This window comes from Tyto alba, unplaced genomic scaffold, assembly GCF_018691265.1.
Source record: "Tyto alba isolate M040663 unplaced genomic scaffold, T.alba_DEE_v4.0 Super-Scaffold_13, whole genome shotgun sequence".
Classification (NCBI taxonomy): Eukaryota; Metazoa; Chordata; class Aves; order Strigiformes; family Tytonidae; genus Tyto; species Tyto alba.
The window spans coordinates 7,083,645-7,097,426 of record NW_024881275.1 but is presented as its reverse complement, the minus strand read 5'-3'; the positions used below and the strand labels follow the sequence as shown (position 1 = coordinate 7,097,426).

The 13,782-nt window shown below is 39.1% G+C and overlaps 2 protein-coding genes across 6 annotated transcripts in view; one reads left to right on the top strand and one right to left on the bottom strand.

Moving 5' to 3' along the window:
* Positions 1 to 10,014, bottom strand: part of TMEM167A (transmembrane protein 167A) — a 29,011-nt gene extending 18,997 nt beyond the window's left edge. Inside the window, exon 1 of the mRNA XM_042787591.1 lies at positions 9,903 to 10,014. Coding sequence (XP_042643525.1) covers positions 9,903 to 9,905 — 3 coding nt within the window. The 5' untranslated portion in view covers positions 9,906 to 10,014. The remainder of the gene's footprint in view (positions 1 to 9,902) is intronic.
* Positions 10,015 to 10,081: 67 nt separating this feature from the next.
* XRCC4 (X-ray repair cross complementing 4) overlaps positions 10,082 to 13,782 on the top strand; it is a 185,963-nt gene continuing 182,262 nt past the window's right edge. Inside the window, exons 1-2 of one of the 5 annotated variants that reach the window (XM_032995499.2) lie at positions 10,106 to 10,126; positions 10,623 to 10,740. The gene's annotated coding sequence lies outside the window, so the exon portion shown is untranslated. Of the gene's footprint in view, positions 10,127 to 10,172; positions 10,244 to 10,458; positions 10,532 to 10,622; positions 10,741 to 13,782 lie in introns of those variants that run through there. The other 4 variants (XM_032995494.2, XM_032995493.2, XM_032995495.1 and 1 more) reach the window with 4 other exon arrangements.

Sequence of the window (13,782 nt, the reverse complement as noted above, 5' to 3'; positions counted from 1 at the left end):
ATAATGGATAGATTATTCACAAAGGACAAAACACTGCCCATCTTGCCTTTGTACTAGGCGCGAGCTTTTGCCAACTTCAGAAGCCAAGAAACTCTCAATTCCCCTGCAGAGGCAACTCTTAGGACCTACAAGAGGCAGCGTCTCCTGGCTCCTGCGGGTCTAGGAACGTGACAAGGCCGGATCCAGGAGTGGCTGCCTCTCAGCAAAGCCAGATACTCCCTATCAACTGATTAATTTGATCAGTCCTCCGGGAGAGACAGCTGCTCTCCACACCTCACAGAGCAGTGCCTGCCAGAGCTTGGTTCCCATGAATTCCTGCAAGCTTTCTCCTGCAGCTGCTTCCCAAGGAGGCTGGCGGTATCTGGTACTTCAACACACAAAAATGGCAGAAGGGCACACTTGCTTCCTCTTAAGCAGGGATTGTAAATGTATACTCACGAAATGTGTTATTAGTCAATCAATAGGGGCAGTATATAATTGTTCTTTGTTGGGCTCTTCATGTGTTTCTCCAGATACGCAGCACAGGGCACCACTGTAATTACAGATGCCATTCTACTGAAATGTGCTCTGAATTACACATTCATCTATATGGTCACTTTAAAAGGATAGACATGCATATTTTAAAATTTGTTTACAATTTTAAACTGGAAATTAAAATTTATTTCTGAAGTAGATGGCTTCACATTTCAAATCTGAAGTAATTCTTATGGCCCAGCTGAATTTACAGAGAAGGGCAATTTACACCCAGCTGCCTGAACTGATGTAATTAAAAGCTGCTGTAAGAGTCATACATTACTTGGAATCCTTTTAAAAAATACCACATTCACATACCAAGCTATTTGGAAAATGTCATAATGTAGGTGGGTTGAAGTTCATTTGGTTAAACTGTGTTCCTCTGATCCAAAAGTAATTAATTGGAATTTTTCAAACGTGTTGACTGGCTTAATGTGGATCCTGTGAGCTTCATTCCCATCATAAAGAAATTTCAGCATACGGAGAAACTGATGCTATCTTTTACACTGCATCCACATGCTGGTTAAAAGGCAACTAACTTCTCAAGACTCAGATTGCAAATGCAGAAAAGAATCAGCACTGGTATTTTATTTTTATTTTAGACAGTGCAAGCTATGGCTTTAATTATATATACTGAAATTTTCTGCATATGCATTTGGCACATTTCTGACATGGTGGAAACATCTCAGTAGTTACATTCTATGTTACTTAAGTAATTACAAGTTTCTCACCTCTCCCTCTCCAGTGTGCTGTCTCCAGGTAGTTGTGGAGCACTATCACATCACCGGCAGCACTAATGAGGTATTGTATTCAGCAGAACTTGCAAGAGCAAGTTTTTTCGTAAGTCTTTAGAAATTTAAGACCATGGATTTTAGCTCTGAGAGCTACATGCCCAAATACTCTTTTAAATCCTTCCCAAAATTAGACCTTAGAAAAATGCCTCTATGTTATTTCCCTGATCATATCTCTTCTAATTCCATATAATACATCAAATAAATAAAGAATGAGTAGTCTTAAAAGTTCTCGTGTCCAGATTGGCAGTGGTGGCATGTATTGGAAATACTCATGCTAATATACAGTAGTTAGAAGATAATCATTACAGCTAGACACATTTGAATGCATTTCCATCCGAGTCTGCATCTGAACAGTGTAGCTGTCAGCACAGAGGACACTGGGGCAAAACAGGGAGTTATAAGGAAAAAAACAGTCCCCATTTGCCTCTGGAAGATGCCAGCGTTGAGTCAGCTGCAGCACAGGGGTGGGAGACGGTGTGACAGTTCCTGTTTCTGGGGTGAGGAGAGAGGGACGGAGAAGTTCGTGGGTGGAGTAAAAATAAAACTATGGAATAGTACATGGTAATAAAACTTTAATACACTAAAGTATGAACTAAAGTTCCATATACTTTAGTAAGTGTTGATTTAGAGTGAAAAATTTCCTATGTGGCTTAGAAAGGGAATCCTGGTGGGCCACAACATTTGCACAACTCCTGTCAATGTGATTGTAATTTGTCACTCCTGCAATTTAGTCAGCATTAAGTTTACTACACTTGGGGAGAAGAAAAAAAAAAAATAAAGAGGCAGCTCAGAGTTCTGGTTATCAAGAACTCTTGCACTTTATAAAAGCATTTAGTTCAATGTGCCGCAAGAAGAAGCACACTCCGATGATACCCTGAAGTTTTAGTGATCACTGGTAAATGTGTATTTAGCATCACCAGATAGTCGTAACAGATGCGCTGATCCTAAACTTTTTTTTCTACAGAGATAGTAACAGCCATAGCCAAGAATTTGTCAAGTATCTTCCTCTGTAGTTTTTATTTGCTCCATCACTCCTACATTCTCTGATTCTGATACTGCTTTGTTCTATGTCTTTACAGACAGCACCACAGAATTAGGAACCACTTAATGATGCAACCCTTAGATAGCACTATAATAACTTACATTTTAAGCACTGATGCAATTATATGTCTAATGGTAGGACCTGCTGAATTTCCCCTTGCCTCATGTACTTTCATTTAAAATAAACTACCCGATATCTCAAGTTGTAGGGGAAAAAAACAAACATGCAAGGGAACTAAAACCCCATACCAAGTCCCCTTGGGTTGGTAGAAAGCCTAAAACAAAAGCTCTCCTAGTTTCTCTCAACAGACTTAACACTGAAACCAAAACTTAATCTTCCCTAATATTTACAGAATGATTACTCTATCTCTGATTGCAGTGTGACCATGATTTCATCTGTGTGTACTATAAAAACATAGGCCATTGTAGTGCTAACAAGTTGTTTAATTGTGCCCCATTGTCATTATTATAATTATTAATTTATTGTGGGCAAACACAGGTAAATTATTGGAGCATTCTAAAAAAAATTATAACCACATTTGTGTAATATGCTGCAGAATATACAGTCTTTCTAGAACACTTTGTTTCCCTTTTTCCCTCCCCCCTCAATATTATAAAACTGATGGATGGTTATGTTCTCTGGAACCAAAGAAATGAATGCTGGTATCAGATCACTTTGCTTTCTTTCTCACATTAAAATGTGAGCAACAGCTTACACTGCAGTTAAACTGTGGTTAAGCAAGATCTTATAAAAACATAAAAACCTACAGTAAAGTAGCAATGTAGGCTTCAAATCCCGTCACAGAAAAGTGAAATCAATCTATGATATTTTAGTGATGAGGGCCTTAAAAAGCTTAAAGAGAAAATGCTTATTATCTAAGGCTTCCATTAGATACTGCAATTCTTATTTCCGCAGTCTAAATCTACTTTGTAGGAGTATAATATTAGAAAAAATAATAGAAAATAAAACATGTAGGCCTACTCCCAACCTGAAGGTCAAAGCAATTGCTAAAAATTAATTAAAGCATGCACATAATTATATTATTTTCCAATTTATTCCAAAACAATGGTTTCCCACTGCTGCCAAATGTAATCTGATAAAAATGAATAGAAAATAAGCATTTGTAAGAGGCATGCTAATTAAAACTATAAGAAAAATAAAAAACTTGCAAATCAGTTAAGTTTGAAGTGATTATTGGCAAAACTACTCTAAAGAACTAAGCAAGAAGTGTTCAGACAAAACTGGTTTGTGCTTAGTAAGTATTCAGACACCATCCACTTAGCAGTTACTGGTTGGTCCAACATGAATAGGGCTTTTTTTACTTTAAATTTACTCCACATTCACCCCAGTATCTAGTTTCCAAGGAATTTAAGTACAATATTTGACACTCATTCACACTTATTTCTAAAATTTTCAAAGCTTTGTCTAAAATATATATGTTTGTGCATTCATAAAATTTAGGCTAAGACTAAATTAGAGTAATACTCTTTCCCTTAGACATTTCTTGAAGTATGCTAATTTAAATGGCAAGTAAAGCACAGAGGAACTAATACATAGGCTTTACAGTCAACTGAAGACTAATACATCTGTTTAATACATAACCAGCCTCTTTAAACAATTAGACAATGAATTAATAAATGGAAACAGTTGTCCTCTCCTACAAAAGCTCTCTTGACTTTAACACACTTAAGTTTTTTACCGAAATCCAAAACCACAGACCAACACTAAAATGACACCTCAAGGTGTCAATGTTGAAATTCCATGCTCACTTGAATTCCTTCTTCTTTGCCCAATACCTACAGTTTCAAAATTCAACTTTTGGTGTAAACAGTTGGCAGATGCAGCATTTTACCCAAAGCCCTACAATAAAAAACTATTTGAAAGTTACAATATTAAGCTTTTTTTGTCATGGTTACTCTAACACATAGGTGTATATGTCCACATATTTCTCAACATAGACATATGGTAGATGTGGCAGTAAAATCTTAAAATATTTTTTCCTCCATGCCATCTTTGCAGATTATATATTTTCAATCTTATGGCAATTTTTTTCTCTGCTCTCTTCACCCATTAAATAATAGGAATAATTTCTATAATCCTCTTTTTAGGATGCTGAAGCTCTAAGTATGTTCTCCAGAGTAACAGGGAACCTAGTAGTAGTCTCCAGAACTATGAACGGGGTAGATGATATTCAGCCATTGACACAGAGCTCTCTAAAAGGACATGAATCTTGATTTGTAGCTCTTCTGCCTCTCCTGCCCTAAAAATCTGTACATTAGAGATTTCTAGAGTGTAGTCAAACAGCAGGAGAAAAATTATTCATGTAAAGAAAAAGACACTTTCTCCCATAATGAGTAAGCTCTGGTTTCTCCTGATGTTCACTGAAGAAGTATAAACTTTTACCAGTCTTGTGTTTTTGATAACCAACCAGCACAGTTTCTGTCAAATTAGCTAACTCTCCCTTCTGAAGTTGCACACCACAGTGCTTAGTTTGTTTACCTCAAATTTACATGGAAATGGTACAAATCATTCTAACATGCCACTGTGTTTTGAACTGGGTGACATCCTTACTCTAATAAAAATCAGAGTGCAAAAAGCATGGGTTTATAACAGATGGTGCTACAGGAATTTGAGCATGGACATAGAAGAAAGTCCAAGTCCTCAAAAAGGAAGACAGTGAGATATTTTTTGCTTTGTTTTATTGAACACTTTGACATCTGCAGTACAGCTAACATTCTATCTGTGAGTGTTTGACAAATTTAAGAAAAATAGTGTTACGGTGGAAGTTCTACTATCACACTAAACTCACAAGCAAGAATCAAAAACTAACTAGAGATTGGGTCCATAGCACAACAGGGAAAAAAACACCTGCAGTCTATTTCTCTAAACGTTTCTTACCCTCACAGAAAGCCTGTACAATTCAAAGCTGAATTGCGTTACTGAACATCCTGACAAAGAGCCTAAAATGTGCCTGCATGCAGCAGAGGTATAGTATGTTATTTCTCTTCTAAAGGCTGCACAAAAAACTTATCTTTTAATTTACCTAAGAATGAAAAAAAAACCCAAAAAACAAAAAAACAATATGTATACTATTTATATACTTTTTTTTTGTTGTTATTAATAGTAGAACCATCTCTTTAAAACAGGAAAAATAAATACTTCTCTATCAGGAAAAAACACAATCAAGAAATAATTAAAAGCTCTGCTAAGTCTCTGCTGTCTCATGGCACTGGGCAGGACTACAGCACCTCTGTAGGTCTCTTGTTTGTTAGAGCTCAGGTACGTGGTTTAGATTCTTAGCATCAGTAAAGCAGGTAACATTTTTAGCAAAATGTCAGCTGTTTCCACCTTCTTTCCCTGGCCAGAAAGTTGAAAATAAAAACCTTTGGTGAGTTTGAACAACAATATCTGTGCATTGGCAGGAAAACATATTCAACACTGTAGCTATTACAGTGGATATGCACAGTGTCAAATGTTGCAGCCAATCAGAAAATTAAATCATGACATTGACTATCTTACGACAGCTTAATTTTTTGTTCAGTTTATGAGTTTGGATCGTGAGTGAAAAATATACAATGTATAATCAGCCCATTATTAATTTCAAATGGCCTGCGGCAAAATGTGATCCCCACTTCTCATGCTATTACTGAATAAAATTAAGACGTTTAATAGTACACAGAATGCCAAAGATGTTTAGTAAGAACTGCTTAGCACTCAGCAAAGAAATGGTTTCTCACAACTCGTGTCACTCCTGGATTGTCCAGGTATGTGGTAGAATTTGTAAAAGTAGACTCACTGCATTCAAATCAAAAAGATGCATCTTACAGTGGCAGAAGAAATAGTTTCCTCTGTTCTATATACACAAAAGCAAAATACTGAGGATATATTTTCACATCACGTTGTAAACTGACACAGAAGTATCTATACTGAACATTTCAAGCAGTAATTCACAACACTCCTACTCCAGAGTAGCATTACTATTTACAAGTGCAGCTACAGATGCTGTGAGATTTACTAAGCATCAATACTAGTGCAGTAAACAACATTCTTCACTGTCCCTACCTAGCCATACTGTGTCTCCCATTTCTCCTTTCCTCTCTCCTTTTCAATTCTCTGACAAGCTTCTTATTCTGACATGAGGAAAGGTACATGGAGAGCGGGTTCTTCTTGCTCTCTCCTCAACTAGCAGTATTTGCTCGAATGGCTAGTGGCATGCCAGAGCTGCCATGGGGGTAAACTAGTATTGAGTGCAGGGACGCGAGTCAGTTGATGCACTACTGGTAGAAAAGAAGGTTGTAGCATCTTCATGAATTACAGTTTTGGTGTAAGAGTAAGATCCGCAGATTCCCAACAAAATCAGATTAGCTGAGTAGTGAAGGCTTTATCAGATGGAAAATTTGTTACTGCAGCTGTAACTCCCTAACATTCTAATTGCTTCTTATTCAAAAAATTCAATGCCCAGTGGCATAATACTGACATGAAAAAAGTTGTCCATCATTGCAAAATAAATTCACAATACAAAGATACCTTAAGACTGTAAGATTAACTAGGAGATGGTTTTAATCCTATCTACCTTTAGGCCATGATAAAAGCAAAGCTATTAGCAAATATGAATCAGGATTGATTCCTTCTTGTAACTTTGAATAAGCCGAAGACAAAACATTGTACTTGAAGACTCCTGAAAGCTCTTTTGCAGAACAGCATCTCAGATTCTGCTATGTTTATATCTCAGAGCTTGGTTTGGATCAATATTTACTAATGAATGTTTTTACAATTGGTTATATGAGCAATTCCCCTTGCTTCTATAAACACCATTCTAAAACAGGAACAAAGATTGTGACAGAAATGTTTGTCCTCATGGAAAGTTCCCAAATCATTTTTTCAGCATTAATATGGGACTTGAGGCCAGTCCTAACCAGAGGCTGAAGGGAAAGAAGCCATCTTTGTGAAGATTTTGTAATTCTTTTTCTTCATCACCAAATTGCAATTACAGACACAAAACATATCTACTAAGATGGTTTTTGTATGTGTACTCATGTTTTGATGTAATTGCACATTTTTGCTACAAAGGAAAGTGAAGACCACCCTTCAGCAGGTGAGAACATCACCATTAATTTTATTGTTACTTTAGCTTATTCCCACTTTCCATCCACTGCACCACATGTGTGTGGCAATTTTTTCAACCCCACTAGAAAAGACTTACTGAGTTTTCAGATATAGAATTTCAAGCTGACAGGATAAACTGACATAGTGATTTGTGAAAGTCAGTAAATTACATATTCTGTTCCTAAATAAATTAAGCAGTTCTGTTATTATAGTGCACCCTTTCTGTTTCCAGTAACTTTTCAATCCACTGAGTGGCTTCTACTTGCTTCCAAAGTTCGTTTAAGTTGAAATTGGTATTTTTTTTCTACCCACTGGCAGTGAACGGGGAAAAAAATAAACAGAAATTGTTCTTTCATATAAAGGAAGACAGGTAGAAGCCAGCTTATATGTATATTCTGTTTGGCAGCAGCTGATCACTTGCCCAGCACAAGTTTTGACTTGTTTAGCAAGGATGTGGTAAGGAAGCCTGGGAGACAATGGGATAGAAAGTTCCAAGGGATAAAGTCCTTTGGAAATTATACTATTCATGAAGCTACTAGCTTGCCACAGTTGTATCTCATTTTCCTTGGAGAAAGAGAACAAATTGGAGGTGTAGCTCAACTCTCTTCCATTTGATGATACACAGACAGCAACTGTTTCCCATCTTAGAGTCAAGTGTGAGCTCAAAAGTGTCAGTAACTACTGATCATGGCTGCTAGTTCCACAAGACAGTAACTTTTTTTACTAAGAAGCCATGACACCAGAGGTAGCATCATGGTGAATCCACAGTCCTGGATATGCCATGAGCATTATTGTTTTTCTTGAGGAAATTCAAACACTACAAGACTGAGGAATATTATTTGCACCTCATTTGACATAAAATCACACACAAAAAAATCTTATTAAAAGATTCTAACTTCAGGTTCCTGGAAGCATATAGAATAACCTCTACAAGCAACATGGAAAACCTGGGAAAAATATATTTTCACAAGATTTTGTATGCTTGCCATAATCTTTTTGATAAACTTTAGTGTTATATTTAGGTGCTAAACTGAACAATGTAAAAGTCTTACTGATCATCACGGTTCTCTTGCCTTTCTCATACAATCTCAAATCCTTTTAAGTATTATGAAGAACAACAAGGTGATGTTGTACTTCCATCATATCTACCTTTTCAAGGCACTGATTAGAAGTGAGGTATTCCCTTCTTTCATCTTGTTTTCTGTATGTGTGCTTTAGATCTGAGATAATTTATGCCTCTTATCATAAAAACCCTTTGTTTGCTGCTTGAATCTACAGATTAGAACAGGTTCATCTAAAAGATCTGCCAAAAAATACTCAGGTGAGCAACTTCCAGCAGTTTCCTGCTGGTGACAAGATCTGGAGCCTCGCAACTTTGTTTGAACTGAACTGTATAAAAGTTCATGAGATACTAATCTTGTAATAAGTACGTGGGTAGTACAAAAAGATTCAGTGGAAGTTGTACAGTATATATCACTGGTGACAGATAACCTGTCAATGCCAGGTGGGACAAGGCTTTAAGCAAACTGATCTAGTGGAGGATGTCCCTGCCCATGGCAGGGAGGGTAGACTAGGCGATCTTTAAAGGCCCTTTCCAACCCAAGCCATTCTGTGATTCTAAGAAAAATAGTGAAAATGCTAATCTTAAAATAATTCTGCATTGAAATAAGTTATATGCGAAGCTTCATTTGTATAGGGAAACCTTCTCTTCACTGTTTTTCCTTTTAAAATCAATTTTAAATGAGTCTGCATATTCCTAAAGAGATCTTCACCTTACATGACAAAGTTATTCCACAGCACAGATTTAACTCTAACCCAAGTACTCATCTTCCACTTATATTCTCTGTACAGAGAATGAAAAAAAGGCAGGAACCATAAAAAACGTTAAGTGGCAATGATAATAAGCCTTTTGGTCAACTCTACATACACCATTCACACTTCTCATCAGCAAGCAGGCCCAGGCCTCTGACGCTATCCCCGAAAAACGACAGCAGCAGTCGGCGTCAGGGTTCAGCTCAAGAAGCCAGACGCCGAACACGCACGTTACATCAGGTCAGGACAGACAGCCAGCGCGCTGCGGGCGGCAGCACGGACGCTGCCCCGGGGAACACCCGCGTTAGGCCGGCACAGACCTGTCAGGCTGCGGGCGGGGAAAGGGACACGGGGAGCGTTCCTGCGGGGCTTTTCCGACGGAACGGGAACGGCTCCGTCGCCGCGGGCTCGCTGCCCCGCGGCGGGGCGAGGGCCCCGGCCTCTGAGGGGGAGCTCGAAGGCCGCGGGTAGGCCGTGGGGGGGGTGGGTACCGGGGCTGGGACGCGTCGCTCGACGGAGACGCAACCAGGCAGGTTGATGGTGGTGGTAGAAGCCGGCAGTACCGGCGGGAGGGGACCGGGGCCGGTCCCGGAGCGGAGCAGCCGCCCCCCTCCCGCCCGCAGCCCCGCGCTTACCATGGCGGCTCGCTCACAGCCACATCACCCTTCCGGCGGGCGGAAGTGCGCCCGCGGCGGCGCCCTCGCCGGCGCCAGGGGTGTGCGCCGCAGCCGGGGTCACGCCGCGTCGCGATTGGCGGGAACGGCTGGGGAAGGCGGGACGGAAGGTAGAGCGCGGGTCTCCATTGGTCGCCGGGGCAGCGCGGCCTTTTCGGGTGGGCGGAAGCGGCGGTTCGGCTGAGGTAGGGTGGGTGGAGGGGGGCGACTCGCCGTTGCCGCCGCCGTGATGGGGGCGGTGGGGCCGCTGCCACCGGCGCTGGGGGGTCGGGGCGAGCGGGACTGTCCCCTCAGCCGACCCGGTATCAGCCGCGGGCCCCTCAGAGCGGGCTTGGCCGGTGCCGGGCCCAGGGCAGCGCGGCCGTTCGGCCCTCGCCTGCCCACCCCCTTCCCTCCCCAAACCGGGTGTTGTTTGGTTTGGTTTTTCTAGTTCCTTGCTTGCTTTTTTTTTTTTTTTTTTTTTTTTTTTTTTTTTTTTTTTTTGTGTTAACGCGTGCTGCCGGGTTTCCAGCGTGCGAGGCGCGGGGCCCCCCTCTCGGGCCTGGGGGCGGATTGGCTGCTGGGCAGGGAGCGGGCCGGTTTTCGGAGAGGTGATGGGGGGTGGTCGGGGGGTAAATCGCCTTTCTTTCTTTTTTTTTTTTTTTTTTTTTATGGTAAAGTAAAGGCCCTGTTCTTCCCTAGGAAAAATCCCGACTGGCTACCCTTCGGGAGGTCGTTGAGGAGGGGGAGCAGGTCGAGCAGAGCCTTGTCTGGTCTCCTGTATTCTCTCCTTGCAGAGATTTTTCATCCTTACTTTTATGTAATTGCACTTAACACTTCAAGTCAAGTTGAAAATGCTTGCGTAAGGGTAGTATATTTCCATGTCATTATTAAAAATTATAAAATTAGCTGAATTATTAAAATAGCTGAATGTTCTACACGGCTGGCCTCTTACACTTGCGTATAAGAGAAACGTGAACAACTAAAACCTGCAGTGACTCTTGGATTTGGCAGCTGTTTTTGACAGTGCCTGCTCTACCACCAAACCATACATAAAAGGATAGGTTTTCATTTTGGCTTGCCATGGAAAAAATGCGGCCCTTGATTTTTAAACCAGGAGGTTGTTTTGTTTTGTTTTGTTTTTGTTTGTTTGTTTGTTTTTTTAGGGAAATACCTTTGATTCTGTGAGGGACATCAGTAAAGCAAAGACAACGTGTGTTCTGACCAGTTTTGTGGAAGAACTTCATGTGATTATTTTGTATTTAGAGTAAGGTGCCTAGGTATTGCTGTCATGACAAACCTCGGTTTTGAAGTTCTATGAACAATCTATTCCTCCTTTTATAAATACACTTTATCTTACAGAACGTGAAAAACATTAACCCTTTAAAAGATTATATCTGTTTTGAGGTCTCTGCCATTCTGTGCCTTTCAGTACTGGGGCCAAAGTATTTTTGCTTGTCTGTTGAGTGCAGAGCAGGTTTTACTTTTTCCCTTGGTAAAGGGAGACCAATTCTTTATCCTACCAGAAGAAGCTGGGATAAGATTTGACATAATTCCAGAAGTTGCTGTAGGAGGCTGCAGGGTAATGACAGTATGTGCATAGAACATGTTTGAATAGTGGAATCAAGGCAGTATTCTAAAGCAAAGTACTTTAAGGCAACTGAAACAAACATATACAGTCCATTTACATTCCTCTTAGTGTCTTCTAAAGACCAACTTAATTTGCAGTAGTAACTTTGGTAACTACAATTTTGATTTCCCTGTAAAATTGTAGTTTCAGATTCAAAATCACCAGAATGACTTGAATGTTTTTCAACATAAGTAGATATAGAATTTAAGATGAGTTTTCTCATATAACATTTTTCTGTCCTGTGGATTTCAGACGTTATATTGATTTTAGATTTGTTCTCATTTTTCTTGAGATTGTGTAAGTAGTAACTATGAAGGTTCATTAAGTTGCATATTTGTCCATTGATTTAATAGGTAGTCAGTAAGATACATGGTCTTTTGTCATAGTATGTTCATACTTCTTACTCCTTTGTTAGTGAATCATATTCACTGGATTTATTTCTTATGTTCACATGTCAATGTTTTGGATGAAAATTGGAACTCTGTTGAAATGCAGACAGACAGTTTTAAAGCCAGCTTTATTATCTAGTATAACCTGATGTTAAAGTGTTTGATTAATGTCACACTATGGTGGATTTCTAAAGTGAAAGAAGTTATAACTATAACCAAGGAACAATTCAACCTCTCATGTTTACCACCACCCTTGATTTTAGAGGCAGTAATACTTTGAACTTGTTTATGTGTGTTTCATCTGGAAAAAGAAAACTGGTTTTGTTTTCCTATTTGGTTTCACTTTTAGTTTCTCAATGTGGATTAGTTATTGAAATTGGAAAATTATTTCTGTAACTGCAGAGGAGAATGCAGCTGTCAGTTCTCACTCACACTGTAGTCAAGCCTGCTTCCAGGTGGTCAGCTAGCCGCCTCTAATTCAGTAGTTTTGTTTGCAAAGATGCCCAATATGATAATTTTTATATACTGTTATCTACTTTGACAGTTTCTGATAATCTCACATATGAAATTCATTGCAGATTTTTGCAAAAATGCTGTTTAACAATTTAATTTTCAGCTGAAGTTTCCAATAGTTTCAGCTATTTGAAGAAGAATTTTTATTGATTGCATGCTATATTAAAATGCCTTCAACTGCATATTTTGCTCTTGTGGGAAAAGTGCCATTTGATCATTAATGATCTTGTGGGTTCCTTAGTGGCATTATTTAAAAGAGTGTACCTAGCATGACAATGTCTTTTGGGATGCAGCTGTCAATACACGTAGGTTATTGATTGAAATGCAAGATTTCAGATGGTGGTACTCCAGTTTCCCATAATTTTTTGCCTCCTCATGAATGTGTTATCATGGAAAACCAACTACAAATGTCTGAGATAGCTCCATTTCTACAGGAATTGGCTGGATGTGCATTCTTGTCTGTTGAAATCTCAAAATAAATCATAAGTTTAAACAGTTATATTGATCTATATGGCAAGATTCAAATAGGCAAATAAAACCCTATGATGAGTACTGGTTTTCTGTGTTGCTCTTTGATATTTGTTTATGAAGGAGGTTTCATGGTATTGGCTGTGCTTCACAATACATACATATTAAGAAATGTTTTAGCAGTGTGATTTGCCAGGAATAGATTGCATACAGTTCACTTGAGTGTTTAATCTGTAGAACATACCAAAGAATTTTTGTGTATAATGAAAGGTAAAAAAGGTGGCTTCAGAGATTAAGCTTCTAGGTTGTTTTCAAATGCAAGAAGAATTATAACAGAACAATGTCAATTGAGTGTGGGAGGCTAGTTATTTAGTTTCTCTTGTATCTCTTTCATAAGAAGTAGAAGGATTGGAGAAGATAGTTTAAAAGGGTTACAGGTGGGTGACTGAAATGGCAGGAACATCTGTATAAAAATGTTTTTGTGCATAAGAAGTATGCATGTGTATATATGAGGTTAAAAAACTGCAATTAAGATAAATGCAGAGGTTTTTTTTGAGATACGCTAGTTTGAACGATTGGCAAAAGCTGATGATGCTCTTTGGTGTTTATGTCGTATGCACTTCTGTTGTTCCTAGTATCTTCAAATACAAGCACGAATGCATAAAAACTTATTTGCATAGTTGCTACAGGTACAAATTTATGTAGCTCTTCCACTGAAATAAGAAGGCAGTGGAACATGAGGGATATTTATTATTCAGGCAAATGTAGTGAGTAGGTAGTGTTCTATATGCTGGCAGTGGTGTTAGACCATGGCATTTTGCTTGCTAATACCGTTTTGGAAAAAAGCTATCTACATTTAGAT